This window comes from Trematomus bernacchii, unplaced genomic scaffold, assembly GCF_902827165.1.
Source record: "Trematomus bernacchii unplaced genomic scaffold, fTreBer1.1, whole genome shotgun sequence".
Classification (NCBI taxonomy): Eukaryota; Metazoa; Chordata; class Actinopteri; order Perciformes; family Nototheniidae; genus Trematomus; species Trematomus bernacchii.
Genome location: NW_022987942.1, coordinates 84,081 through 99,817, shown reverse-complemented (window position 1 = coordinate 99,817; position 15,737 = coordinate 84,081). Strand labels below are relative to the sequence as shown.

The 15,737-nt window shown below is 39.7% G+C and overlaps 1 protein-coding gene across 2 annotated transcripts in view; it reads left to right on the top strand.

Moving 5' to 3' along the window:
* Positions 1 to 15,737, top strand: part of spire1b (spire-type actin nucleation factor 1b) — a 51,641-nt gene that overhangs the window by 15,647 nt on the left and 20,257 nt on the right. For both annotated transcript variants that reach the window (XM_034115585.1, XM_034115584.1), the window contains exons 3-4: positions 10,547 to 10,783; positions 15,042 to 15,167. In XM_034115585.1, the coding sequence (XP_033971476.1) occupies positions 10,547 to 10,783; positions 15,042 to 15,167 (363 nt within the window). The remainder of the gene's footprint in view (positions 1 to 10,546; positions 10,784 to 15,041; positions 15,168 to 15,737) is intronic.

Here is a 15,737-nt window from a genome sequence, read left to right as displayed (position 1 = left end):
TATAAGGGAGACGACGAGTTGGCATACAGAGATGAGATCCTGAAGCTGTCTGCGTGGTGTTCAGCAAACAACCTATATCTGAACACAAGCAAAACAAAGCAAATCATCATAGACTTCAGAAAACACCGTCCAGAACCCGCCCCCCTTCGCCTCAATGGAGAAAGAGTGGAGAGGGTCTCCACCTTTAAGTTCCTGGGGGTACAAATTTTGGAGAGCCTCAGCTGGACAGCACACACCACTGCAGCAATTAAGAAGGCCCAGCAGCGACTTCACTTCCTGAGGGTGCTTCGGAGAAACAGACTCAACAAGAAGCTGCTGGTGTCCTTCTACCGGGCGACCATCGAGAGCGTGCTGTCATACTCCATCTCTGTGTGGTATGCTGGATGTTCAGCTGCGGACAAGAAAGCCCTGCAGAGAGTGATTAGGGTGGCAGAGAAAACCGATATATATATATATCTCTGGAACACATCTCCATCTCCAGAGAATGCAATTCCTGAAGAAATTGCTAGTGGGAATGCTTTATGCTGAAAAGCTGACGCTAAACTGCTATGCTGAAATGTAATGTGTAAGAAGAAAGTGAAGAATTTAGATTGAAATGATACATGAACACTGGGGGCTTGAATGTGTGATGAGAGAAGAAAAGAAAGTAAAAAGGCTTGGAAAAGCAGCAGAATATTTGAACTGCAAACCTTTGAACTAACTTGATGGCGAATGATCTGTCGCCATGCCAACGGCATTTGATGACATCCCATAATACGCTTAGATGCGTTGATGGCTGCATCGTTACCAAACCTGTGAAGTTTTGGGCCGTTTGGAGCATTGTCACTGAGGTTATGAGAAAACCGTGTTTCATGGTGAGCATTGTGTTGCCATGGCAACGGCAATTGAAGAAATCTCAAAACTGTCCCGTAGATGTCTTCACGGCTGGACTGTTAGCAAACATGTGAAGTTTGAGCACTTTTTGAACATTTTCATAGGAGTTATAGCAACATCGTCTTTGGCGAGGGATGCGTTTCCATGGAAACGGCATATGATAACACCCCATAATTGACGTAGAGCTGTTGAGGGCTGGACCGTTAACCATTATCTGAAGTCTGGTGCTGTTTTGACCCTTTTCATAGGCGTTACGACAACATCGTGTTTTATGGCGAGGGATGCGTTTCCATGGAAACGGCATATGGTGAGATGTCAGATTTGACGTAGAGCTGTTGAGGCATGGAGAGGTGATATACAGGTGAAGATTGTGGGACGACCGGACCGTGTCCATTGGAGCTACAGCGACATCGTGTTTTATGGCGAGGGATGTGTTTCCATGGCAACAGCCTATGGTGAGATCTCAGATTTGGCGTAAAACTGTTGAGGCATGGACCGGTGATATACAAGCGAAGTTTGGGGGACGATCGGACCGTGTCCATTGGAGTTACAGCGACATCGTGTTTTATGGCGAGGGATGCGTTTCCATGGAAACGTCATATGAAGACACCCCATAATTGACGTAGAGCTGTTGAGGGCAGGACCATTAACCATTATCTGAAGTCTGCTGCTGTTTTATGGCGAGGGATGCGTTGCCATAGTAACACCACATTACGTAACATCAGATTTGATGTAGAGCTGTGTTAACCATTTTCTGAAGTCTGCTGCTCTGAGCATGTCAGTTGGAGTTGACATCATCGTGTTCCATGACAAAGGTGTTTATATTTGAGCTAATGACGTGTCCAGAGATCAAAGGTTTCCATGGTGATGTGCAGTAATCAGTGAGAGGAGAGCATTTTCATTGTTCTGAATGAGAGATAAACCTCTTACGTGAATGTGAACGTTTTGTTGAAGAACCGTAACAGATATCGGTGAAATGTCAACGCGTGAAGCATCTGAAGGAAGTTGAATTTACAATTGGCTTTAATGGAGACATGTTGAAAGTTTTTGTCACTTCATGCCCTCAAGAGGCATTTCTTTTCATTTTTCACGCTACGAGATGTTTTCCTACGTTTGTCATGACAAATTATGTCTCAGGAGTGTAGGGTTTGGGAATTATGGCAGGTTTAAAGGAGACATGTCATGCTTTTCCGGTTATTACCCGTCCCCTTGTGTGTTATGAAGGTTTTTATGCATGTAAACGGTGTGCAGAGTCAAAACCCTCAAAGTACACCCGCACCCTCAGCACTGGCTCCCCGGTGTAAAACTCTAACAGAAAATACCTCCCCAAAACGCCTCGTTGGAGATACGTCATTGTCCATTTGATTCTTCCGGGTACGGGATGATGTAATCCCGTACCCGGAACGAAATGGACCAATCCGTGGAACCGTTACGCTACGTCCGCGGAGCCGTTACGTTAAACCCCCGCTGATTGGTCCAAATTGACCAATCCACGGACTTCCTCACACACACACACACACAGTGCAGGCAGCTCTGCTGATTTCTCCTCCCTGGCTGCAGGCTGATAACAGACAGTTGGGATCGCGGCAAAATTCTCTCTGCAGACCCATTCTCACAGCGTTTATCAACCTTTTTCTTACTCAATATCAAGCCACACTTATTGTTTTTACTTCGGCTGTGACTTTGTGTGTGCTCAGGATGAGTTTGGCTGTGTTTCGCTGTGTATCGCTAAACAAGGAAACAACACCTCCACGGAGCTCAGCGCGATTCACAACGTCCCGACCAATCAGAGCACACTGTGCTCACAGGGAGGGGGGGGGGGCTGGAGCTATTGGAGCTACAACGAGCCGTTAAAGGCAGAGAGTGAAATTCAGTGAATACACGTAGTTTACAGAGATGCTGTATGAGAAACCAATGTGAGTTTGGAAAATTGCACAATATAAATCTATTCTAGTAGACCTCAACAATGGAATTATGATCAGTGGAAATGGCCATGACACCTCTCCTTTAAATAAAATATGAAGGCGAATTTCAACCTCCACTCCGCTTTGAGATCACACACGAGCTGCTCAATACACACTAATGTTAAAATCTGATGAAGGCCTCTATACCAAGGTCTGAACAATGTTTAATATTTCTAAAAGTATGAATCAGATTTAAAAGTTGTTTAACACGAATAATGTCAGAAAGATGTGTAACATTTTAAAGTTGGAATGAGGTTTCTGAGTGAAAGTATGAATGAACAGTTAGCAGTTGAAGTCGCATGAAGATTTTTCAAGTCTGAAGAGTTTCTCCATTGACTTCAATGTTAAAAATGTGATGAATTATGGGATATATCTCTGGAATTATGAATCAAATCAAATCAAATCAAATCAAGGTTTATTTATAAAGCACATTTAAAAGCGTGCTGTACATGTAATAACTACAATCACATAAAAACACATTTCTATAATCACAATAAAAGACAATAAATTACAACAGATATTTAAAAAAAAAAAAAACACAGGGAAAAGTCAGGAGTCGTACTCCGCTCTGACTAAAAGGCCAGAGAGAAGAAGTGTGTTTTTAAGAGTAGATTTAAAAACCCCTAGGGTCTGGGCCGACCTCACATGAAAGTTATGAATGAGAAAAGTAATAGCCATCGATTCCCGACCGAGCTGAACGTTTTGATGTTTGAACGGAGTTTCTGCGATGTGGAATGTGGGAGAAGAAGAGGTGCAAAATAACCCGGCGGAATAATAAAGAATTTTGTGCGTCGAATAACAGATAGTGGGAATGCTGTATCAGGATTCCCACTAAATTATAAAGGACAGCTCTCACCCAGGTCACAGACTGTTCTCTCTCCTGCCTTCTGGGAGGAGATACAGGAGCTTCAAATCACGGACAAACAGACTAAAAAACAGTTTCTACCCCTGGGCCGTCAGGCTGCTTAACCACCACACTTAATGCAATAACCATAACCATCTCCACACACATACGCACTTTGAATGCACTTTAAAAATTATAAACTATTTTTATATAAATATGTTTAACTATTTATTCCCCCCGTATGATTGCTTATCTTGTCTGTCCTACTGCCGTGTTTTTAATGTTATGTATTTCTAGTTTTTGCCCACTGGGACAGAGTTGCACTCTGAATCTCGTTGTACTTTTTGTATAATGACAATAAAAGGCTTTAACTTTAACTTTAGTTAATCAACATTAGTTACAAGTGTAACTTCTTAACCATCTGCTCATTATGTTAGGTCATGGATCCATCTTGCACAATCTTTGGGGCTTGGCAGATTTAATCATTATAAAACAGCCGATTAAGTCGGATAGGTCTTAGCTTTGTTTTATTGTCACACTGGACTTCACACTGTAAAACAGACAAGACAAAAGACCAGAATCGCTGTGTATGAATGTCTAAAGACCCCTGGCTATATTTACCCAGATACTGCTATCATACATTTGTGATGTACTGAACAAGGTCTAGATGTTACATGTCCTCTTGTCAACATAAAGCTCTGCTGTCATATCATATTGTGTTGCTGTTCTGTAGCCTATTTATACCTGAGCTCATTTACTACAGCTCATTTTGCAAGCTGAAGAGAAATTCAACCTTGAATGGATCTAAAACCGACACTTGGACATAACATGCACATGTCCCCTTATATAATATAGAAAATAGTAGACATATTGGTGAATGGTAGATGGATATTGACAGTAGAGGTAGGGGCCTTTAATGTGATATACATGTAACTGAGGAAGAATTTGAAGCCAGTAAAGAGATAACAAAGGAAGAACTACATTTATGTGAAAACCATCATTACATTCATTGCCATTATCATCCCAGTGTTTCATGATTTTGGAAAAGTGTGAAGAATGAATTACATTTGTGTATTTGAGAGCAACATTGTGCTTTGTTAGAACAAGATTTTACTCTTAATCCGATCAGTTGTATCAGGAAGCCATTACTTATTAGGACTAAGTTCAGGTAAGCTGTTGAGGTGTTTGCAGCGATAAAGTGGCTTTGTAAAAACATTTCCGTGTGTTTTTTTCCATGGTTTTTATTCTGGCAAGCTCGGGATGTCTCCGTGACATGAATGCTGAAATGTAAGCCAAGCTGTTTGATGTTATTCTTGCCTGTGATGATGGCCACTGCTGCACTTTGCTGCACTGGCAAATCTGCTTCAGTTGACATCCTCGCCCCACTTTCTTATCCTCTTTTCCTCTCCGCCTCCTATACACCCCTTCCTCCCTTCCATCCCTTCCATCCCATCATTCTGCTTGGTCGCCTGGAAGCCTGGAAACCAGTCAGGGAGATTTTTAAGTAGGATGGAGACATTTTTGCTTTAGCCTGTCACAAGGAATATTATGAATTACAATCAGTCATAGTTTTAGGTTCATTATTTGTGAGGAATGTGTAAGAAATGAATCAATCAGGCTCACATATTTTTTAGTGATCATTTTTATTGTTTTGTATCTCAAAGGAATGGAACATCAGTCAATAGCATATCTAATTTGGTCTGCAACAGTCAAACCAATGCGTTCTCCCCAGAAGGCCAACATTACTTCTTCATAGGTTTGTTCTACTTATGAATCATATCAACACATGCAGACACACATTATTCATATATATATATATACCAAACTAATGGCAATATAACATGTAATGTCTTGTAACCTTGGATTATTGAATTGAGGGTGTTCTTTTTCTAGAAATAAATGTGTTAGGACTCCTAAACTGTTAGAGGAGCAGACTTGACTCCTAAGTTAGGAGTCAAGTCTAAAGATTTTATTAAAGGTCCTAAAAAGAAAGAATAATAAGGCATATGAAAATTACATTCAATGTTTTTCAATGGCTGCAGATATTTCTTTAAGTGACGACACTTACATGTAATTGGAGGACCACCTATACAAGAAGGTCATGGTTGTAAAATATTGGAGAATCGACATTCCGTTTCCTGTCAATTTTAAGGTCCTGGCAAACAAAGAACCAAACTGTAGGACAGTTGCTAATATTGGGCCCACACTTTCTATGTTATATTTACTAATATTAAACGTATGTTTGTGTACCGAAGGCACATTTTGTTGTCCTTAACTGAGTGATAAAAGGTCTTGAATAAGGGGAAAGGGAAAAACCAAGGGAAAAGAGCATGAAACAGAACATTTGAAAAAGTAGCCATTTGATGCCTTACAGTAGATCCCATTAAGGTAGATATTTTTAATTCTATTTGATTGACTTCAGTTGTTAGATTGACATCTGCTAAATACAAAATAACCATTTTTTTAATGTTTCCAAATGGAAGGGTGAAAAAATGGTCAAACCCGTCTGCGCAGCCTTTTATTTATTCCATCCGTTTGAGTGATTCTCCTTTTGCGGATCAGATACTGTGACAGTCTTTGACTGAATTCTTGAAGACATGGTTTGTAGATAAGCTGCAGATAAGAAACGGGAGCCTGAAAATCCACATACTTTAAAATATAAAACCATTAGCTGCTTGGCAGGGCAGAACATTTCATATCTGTCTCATTGTCTACATACAGCATGCTCCACTGAGGAGGATCTCTCAGCCTGAGGTTACAGCAGCTCCCTGGAGGAATATGTTTGCATTTGCTGCCATTTTTGTGTGTGGTGTGTCTGTGTCTGTGTGTGTATTGCATGGTGTCATATATCAGAGCTTAGACAAAGAGGTGACATTCAGCCGAACCCCCCTGAGGAAATCCATCTCTTACGCACTGATGGGGGAGAGGAGGACAGACTCTCATATGACTCCTCCTTCCTCTATGAATGTCCATTGATCTGCTCTTGATCTTCATGTCTACACACACACACACACACACACACACACACACACACACACACACACACACACACACACACACACACACACACACACACACACACACACACACACACACACATACACACACACACACACACACACACACTTGAATACTTTATTTGGTTCCACAAATTATATTACATAGACAGGGAATCAAATATATCGGGGCTAAGCAGCACAGATCACTTAAGGGTACACATAGCACCTCCTTCTCCACACGGCTAAGGTGCCAATTATAGCTGAGACAGAGCAATACACACACACACACACACACACACACACACACACACACACACACACACACATATGACTCTGTTTCTCTTGATGTCTCCCCTTTCTCCGCCCTCCTTGACCTCTCTGAACCATTCAATGACTCTCACCCTCTCATTCACTTCTTATTTTCCTGTCTCCTGATACCTCTCTGACTCTGATCCTTGTCTCTGTCCCTCCGTCCTGCATCCCCTTTCTCACAGTTGCTTTTCTGTCTGTGTTTTATTTGCTGTCTCGCTCCCTCTCAGTCTTTTCTCTGGGTGCAGGGCTGCAGAATAATCCCCTGTGTGATTTCCGTCTCTTGTCTTTTGTCTTGGCTTTGACATTGCTGCCTTTATCCACCGTGACTCTCCAATTCCAGGGCGGATTGAGTGCTATAACTGAGCATGGCATCTAAACTACACCCACCAACAACTGCAATAGATATAATCTTATGTGTACCTTATTTGGTTTCTTATACATCTTTTAAATGATATACTTGATTATGTATGAATTTAAAAAGTGCTCATATAACTGTATAATTAAAGGTATCAATAGTGAAGTAACATTATATATCATAATTGCTGGTCACTAACTAACATTTAAGATTGAAGCAAACTTAACTTTTTTTGTGACTTATAACCAGCTCGTAATGTATTATATCTGCCTTTGTGGAATTTCCTTACTTCACTTAAAGCACCCAATAACCATTCACTTAAACTTATTATTACCTTTTAATGCGTAACAACAGAGATTACAATGCATAATAAACATAATTTTATGTATTACAACTACAATCATAATTCACTGTGGGACAATTTTACATTATTATAATTATTTACCATAAGTCATTATAACAAGCTTTACATTATTGTTATAAAGCATGATGAATATTAACAAGTGCTTATAATTTTTACTTTACTGTGCCAAAAGTATGGTTATAATGCATTATTTATCTAGAAAGTGTTACCAAAGTATTTACTTTCAATTTAATTGAATAATTAACAGCAAAATTGAGTGAGAGAAGTAATGTTAATTAATTCACATTTATGATTAGCAATTTAATTTAGTCGAAGCCTGGAACTGTAACATTAGGATCGATACAGTCATGTGATGGAGCCAAAAACTATTTCTAGAGTTAACTTCAGTGTAGACATTTTGCAGTAGGTAGGCCTACTCAAAATTAAGCGGGCAGTAGGCCTATGTTTGGAGCCAGTAAGCTAGCTAAGCGGCTAGCAAAGTTAGCAGCTAACACACAGAGCATCATTTGGCAGCTAAAGAGACAGACATTTCTAGAAGCATGTTTGCAGAATAATAGTGAGTCTTCTGAGCCTGCTCTTTATGTAAATAAGAAACAGTTTGCTATGATGAGTCATCAACTTGAGCTGTTTTGTTAACATGTGTTAGCCCAGTGCTTCTCAAACTTCTTTCAGTAATGTACCCCCTTTGAAACATTTTCTCAGCCAAGTACCCCCTGACCGACCCCGAACATTTTTGATCGAAAAAGCCTATATAAATAATTACAATATAGTGATGTTCTCTCAGTGTGTGATTTATTAACTCCTTCGTGCATGAATTACAACAAACTAAGGATATTTTCATCTTCATGCATGAAAAAAAATAACATAACGACATTTTCAATTGAAGTAATATGTTTAACAAACCAATGAACAAAATGATATATTGTGAAAAACTATAAAATACAATACACACATTTGACATGTTTATATGAGGACCCCCTTGGTGGTTCTAGGAATATTTAATATAAAATTGTGTTTTCTATTTAACTTATTGTACTAAGATTATTTTTGTAATCATGCATGGTATTTTTTTAATTAACCTTTTTATAATTAACCTTTTTTTAAATCTCACGTACCCCCTGCAGTACCCCAACGTACCCCCAGGGGTCCGCGTACCCCCATTTGAGAATCACTGTGTTAGCCTACTGCACTTTTTTCCAAAGTTGCCAACACGTCAGTTAATGCTGCCAAAGCAAAGACAATAGTTTTCATGGCAGATATAAAATATCAAAAGGACTATAAAAAACCATAGCATGGCTTGTTGTTAATGCTTTATAATGGTTGCTAAGCTTAAGGTTGTCCATCGTGACAAATGTGACCTCTGTGTAAAAATGCAAATCTTTTAAGCTAAAGACGTATTGTGGCTGTGCAAAAAGTATGTTAAGCATAACAAGTCAGGAATGATGTGATGATGCGCTGTTTTCTTCTTAAAAATATAGCCACCTTCCAAGCCTACATTGTAGTTATTTAATGCTAAAACTGTCTGGAGTATCATTTAAGTCCTGAAAGTCTAGAATGAGTCTCAAACTACAGCTGACCTCTCAGAATTACATACCTATGAATTCCTTCCTCCTTTAACCCTCCTATTGTCTTCGTTTCCCCCCTTACTTTGGTGTTCACGGTCAAATTTGACCGGTCCTGTTTTAACTGCTATTACATTAACACAAAAACCATTAATCATCACCAAATTTCATTTAACACCCTTTCAAACTGTAAATATTGTATCAGACTACTGGTATACATGAACAACTGCAGTAAATATACAAAGAATAGACACTGAACAAGTATTGCGTGTGCCAGGTGTAATCCATGTGGGGGGATGGGCACATAAGAGCGGGACATGTGTCAAATTGTTCTGTGTGTGTTTGTGTGTGCCAGGTGTGATTCACATGGGGGGATGGGCACATAAGGGGGGGGGGACACACATCTAGAGTGTGTGTGTGTGTGTGGGTGTTTGTGTGTGTTTGATCTGATCCGGATGGTTACTAATTCCATTTCTTTATGGCGGTCATTTTTGACCGGGAACACCATGGGTGTTACAAAGTTGACTAAATCATCCAAAATTCTATGAAAGTGGTGATCAGCCATTTTATATGTTTTAAATGTCTACTGTGAAGGATATCATAAAGCCTTAATGCAATCGAATGTAAAACAAAAAAGTTATGATTGATGAAAGTAGTAAATCGGTCAGATTTGACCCGAAGACAACAGAAGGGTTAAAAGACTGACTATCGTGAGGACATGTGTGATGTGATGATGGTGTTCTCGTTTTTCAATGCGTCAGTTAATCACAAGATCTACTATCAGTAATCGGCCCCCAGCGGCAGCCTCTCCAGGCCAGTGTGTGTTTGCGTGTGCTTATGAATGACGGAGGGAGCTCTCTCCTCAAAGGTCGAGTCATCAGGTCACTTTATACAGCTGTTGAAGCTCAGGCTTGGCACAAAATAGAGGATCATATTGAAGAACAAAGACAGAAATCCATGTTTGTTTGTTCATGTGACAGATGAAGAACAGAACAATTAGCAGGAAAAAAAGATTATGCATTTTTCAAAAATGATTGTATGCTTGCTTAATATACAAACATCCATCTTTATCATCAGACGCGAGTTATTTAATTGGATCTTTGTTACACTGTGTGATTTGCATTGTATTGTAGGCAAAAACAATTGTTGGAAGTAAGATTATGTTCATATATTTAATACTTAACAGATGAAAGCAAGACAGTTGAATGAGTGTAAATATTGAAAATTGACAATGTATGGACACTGAGTGCTTTTTTCTCCCGTGCTCCTTCAGGTGATTGAGTCTCTGGGCATCATGATCTACAAAGCTCTGGATTACGGGCTGAAGGAGAACGAGGAGAGGGAGCTCAGCCCTCCTCTGGAGCAGCTCATCGACCTCATGACCAACATGGCCGAGGCCGAGAGGGACGCCTGCCCCGACGAGGGCTACGAGGCAACAGAGGAAGAGGATGAGCCCGAGGATGATCCTGACAACATCTGCAGCGTCCACGGCTACAGAGATATCCTCAAGGTATGTACACAGTAGCTGAGTGAGTGACTGCTGGTATCTATTCTGTTGTTCAGCTATTGTTGGCTATTTACAGTATACTAAAGCTAACTACCAGGATGTTTTTGACTGACTGCAAGCAAACCCTTGTTGCTATTGCTGGAGATGTAAAACACGTACCTTTTCTGTTTAAGGCAGATATTGCATTGGAATAGTTTTCACATTTAAAGCTGCACGTTTAAAGTAACACATTATGAAAAAACTATGCTTTATGTTCAATCTGTGGCTAAATGTGTCACCTAAGCGTAAAAATGAATCCCAATGCTTTAATTTGTACAACATGCCCTGCAAACCTAATTGAAGTTAAGCATTAACCTTGAGTGGTTAGGGTCAGGATAGTCCATTGGTCAGTACATAGGCCATGAACAAATCAGGTTACCGGTACATTGTGCAAGCATTGATGACTGGACAATACTAGCACTTCAATCCATGCAGGGGCAGGTGTAATCATGATATCAGGGAGATTCAAAATAAGGTATCACCAAGCCCAGCTTTCCATACTATTTTAGCATGTTTAAGCTCCTTGTTGTGTTTTTTAAAGCCTGCAACAATTCAGTTTTGTATCAGTCTACCCACTCTCATCTGTTGGCAGCATGCAGCTGCCTCAACTGAAAGAGCTCTGCTACCTGCCCAGCACCAAACGGCTAAGAGCTATATAACAATTCTAGAGACTGTCACTGGTGAGCAGAGCAGTTTGGATCCAAGGGCAGGACACAGGATATCTTGGCAGAAAATACTTGTAATAGTCATTAATCCACCAGAACAGAGCAGGGTGAGGCTAACACAACAGTAACACACACATCACACAGGGGGTGAATTATTTTCAAAATAAAACAGGAATCACAGACAGATCGTGACAGAGACTTGTACGTGAACATAGTAAACAAAGTAGCAGCTAAAGGGCCAGATACTCTTTTTTTTTTAGTTGTTGGAGACCTAACTACAGCAAAAAGGCGAGTGAATACAGTGTTGGGTTGCCAGACAAATTACTATTTTTTGCTTTTTTTAATCCACTTTATAAATCCATACCATAGCTAATCTGAAATGTGCATTATTTTAGCTTGTTGGAATATTTCCCCCATTTACCAAGCATTTCCTTGTTGTAAATTAAAGGACGAATCCAACAGTTGGAAGTAAATAATGCTGTAGAGGAAGTACAGAAGTATTTTCAGCTAAATGTAATTGTTAATTAATTACATTTCAGATACAGATTAAGCACAATGGATACTTTAGGGTGGTATATTTGTATATAATTTAAAGTGAACCTCTATATACTGATGGGTAGTTATTATATGATAATGCCTATTATATTTGTATCTTTTATGTTTCAGACAAAAATGTTAGTTTGAAAATAACAGTTAAATCTGAAGTAAGAACTATTATAGAAATTAGAATCGGTGGAGATAAAGTATAAAGTAACTTAAAAAGGAAAAACATTAATAGACTAAAAATATTCACTGATGGATTCCTGGTACAGATCCTATCAGCGAGGGTAACTGATTTTCAGGAAAACATTTGAGTGTGAAAATGAAAATGTTAAACATGGCTCTGAGCACTGCGATTAGAATCACAGTGCAGTCTGGCTGCCAGCCTCCTCCATGCTGGGAGTCATGTATCACTGTTGTCCAACGACACATCTCAGATCGCCTCACACTGTTTACATAATGACCACACACACACACACACACACACACACACACACACACACACACACACACACACACACACACACACACACACACACACACACACACACACACACACACACACACACACACACACACACACACACACACACACACACACACACACACACACACACACACACACAGTGTGACAGTCTGGCTGGCCTGATGGCTAGCTAGCTGTCAGTTCCAATTGTTGTCTCTGTGTTTTCACCCTCTGACCGTTCCCTCTGTGTGCTCCCTCAGTGTACCTTTTGTCCTGACCTGATATACTGTAAAAAACACATTGGATATAGCATTGTTTCTGTTTTTCACCCACTTGTGATAGGCTGAGGATATAGGATACACTTTCTGCAGAGACGGCTGTCTGGATGCAAAGAGCATGCCGAGCATTGGCCAAGGGTACATTCTGTTCTGAGTGACATGAGGACGTATTCTGTCATCACGGCTGCCATTAGTGTCTTGTCAATTGTGTTCTGCAGTCAATAACAGTTAAAAGCAGCTTGCAATTCAACAACAGCCTCCTGCACGTCCCTCCATTAAGGAGGCTGTTGTTGAATTGCAAGCTGCTTTTAACATTATTCAGACTCAGCTCTCTGAACTAAAGCTTCTTTTAAATGTTGAGAAAACCAAGGTAATGCTCTTTTCAAAAGCTAAAAAGACACCAGAGCCTGTTTTAGATATTTTAACTACGCAAGGAATAAAACTTGAAGTGGTTGCCTGTTACAAATACCTTGGTATCTGGCTTGATGATTGTCTCACTTTTAAACGTCATGTCAATAACCTGCTTAAAAAACTGAGGGTTACGCTAGGTTTCTTCTACAGGAACAAGTCCTGTTTCTCGCTCGAGGCCAGAAAAAGGCTAGTCTCTGTGACCTTTTTACCTGTACTGGACTATGGTGATCTGATTTATATGAATGCACCTGCCAATTGCCTGGTCAAGTTAGATGCTGCGTATCACAGTGCACTGAGATTTGTGACAAACTGTAAAGCATTAACCCATCACTGTACCCTGTATGCAAGGGCTGGTCTGCCTTCACTAACTGTACGGAGGCTCAGTCACTGGTACATTTTTATATATAAAGCCATGTTAGGGAAACTTCCATCCTACATCTGCTCCCTGATCTCACGGCGAATTGTAAGTGGCTACTGCCTGAGATCGCATGCTGTGGTTTTATTAAATGTGCCAACTGCTAGGACTGTCTTAGGGAAGATAGCATTTAGATGCGCAGCTCCACTGTCCTGGAACAGTCTGCAATTAAAATGGAAACTGAGCAATCTGGTGCCACTCAATGATTTTAAAGCTCTGTTGGATGCTACTGAATCGGAAGCTGTTGGTACCTGTGCATGTGGATAGTATGTAAATTGTAATCCCTGTAATGCTAATGTATGATGTCCTTTTGTTGCTCTGTTTATGTTTTTAATGTTTCATGTGGAACCTACTTGAGCAGGTCTCCCTTGAAAAAGAGATCAATGATCTCAATGGGATACAACCTGGATAAATAAAGGTTTGAAATGAAATGAAATGAAACAGTTGTTTACAAACGTCTGTTTTTGGGGTATTTAGTTTTTTTGCAGGGTCCCTGAGAACCATTAGCAAGGCTAAACACAGTTTGACAGTGGTAAAGGAAGTATTGAGATTCTTTTGTTTAGTAAAAGTAGCCCTGTGGGAAAATAATCCACTACAAGTAAAGTAAAAGAATGAAAGTGTAGTCAGATAAATGTACTTAAAGTATGAAAAATAATAAACAATCTCATATTCTAGCAGTGCAGAGGAGTCATGGAAAAATTCTGATGTAGTCCGAAGTAAATAAAAACAGTTACATTAAATGATTTGTTTTGCTTAAGTCTGAACACTGAATCTAGAAGAAACTGATAACAAGAATTGCTCCTTAATTGAGGTTGCTGCGATACAGAACAATGGGTAGAGCTGCGACAATGACTCTATAAATGAGTTGATTGATATTAATGCTCGCCGTCTCTGTTTTCAGCATATTACATTTGAATATTTGCTCGTTTCCTTATGATTGCAATCTGGTTTGGGGCTGCTGGTTGAAAAAAGCAAAATAATAGAAAGCTAAAACGTTCAACATTTCTGTGACATTTGATGGACCCTTTCATTATTGGATTTACAGAAAACAAATTTAACAGATGGATAAATAAGTTAGTTGCAGGCAGCTCAAATGTAGTTCCCTTTGTCTTATTACTTCTCCTAGGCAACCGTGTTTCTGGAGAGGAGAGACTCAGTTGACCAACAACTGTTCTGATTAGCATTGTTAGCTAACAAGCCAGGATTCAAATGATCCTCATAATTTAGGAATAACACAGATAGTGTTGACCAAGAATAAACGATTGCTTTACATAACCTGAATGTGCTTTACTAAGTTTGTTCATTGATATATCAAAATAACATGGATATTGATCAGTTCATGGGTTTACACAAATAAAATAAATTGCACTTAATGCTTTCTCCTTGATCCCTGTTGTGTTTATGATAAATAAACTGTGTACTACAAACAGTTTTTTCTCTCTTCCAGCTGTGCACATCCCACCTCCCCAGTCTGTCGGACGTCCCCGGTCACTACCAGGCCGTGTGCCGGGCTCTCTACACAGAAACCAGGGAGCTGGGTACTTTCCTGGAGAAGATCAGAAGTGCCAAAGAGGTGGGTTCTTATCTTTATCATCTTGGTATGATGAATGCATATGCCTTTGCTTTTACAAGTCTTATTTAAAAACACAGCTTGACCCCACTGCACAGGGAACTCCCCTCTAATGAAAGGTCACAGGATGATCACTGACCTTTACATGAGGCACAGAGCAGCAAGGCACCGCTTTAGATGATTTAGCACTGTGACCTTACTGTACTGTACATGCAACCCACCCCAGCAATCAACATGACTCTGTGGTTGAGTGTTAGTATTGTGGAGCTGTAGTGCCTATAGGTCATAGTCACATTTTGTATTTGTATTTATTTATTTAAGAAGGAACATAAAGGCTATTTTCATCTGCAGTCCCTGGAATAGCATATTATCACAAAAAAAACAACACAAAAGTACATTTACAGCACGTATTAAAGCACATATGCACCATCAAAAGCACAAAAATACAAACCCAAAAATACACTAAAGACTTAAAAGACAAACATTAAAATGAATAGGCACAGACAATTAGGAAAATCAGTTTATGACAGCATGTTTGATTGTCCAGTAACCGTTGTTTTATATACAGAAAGA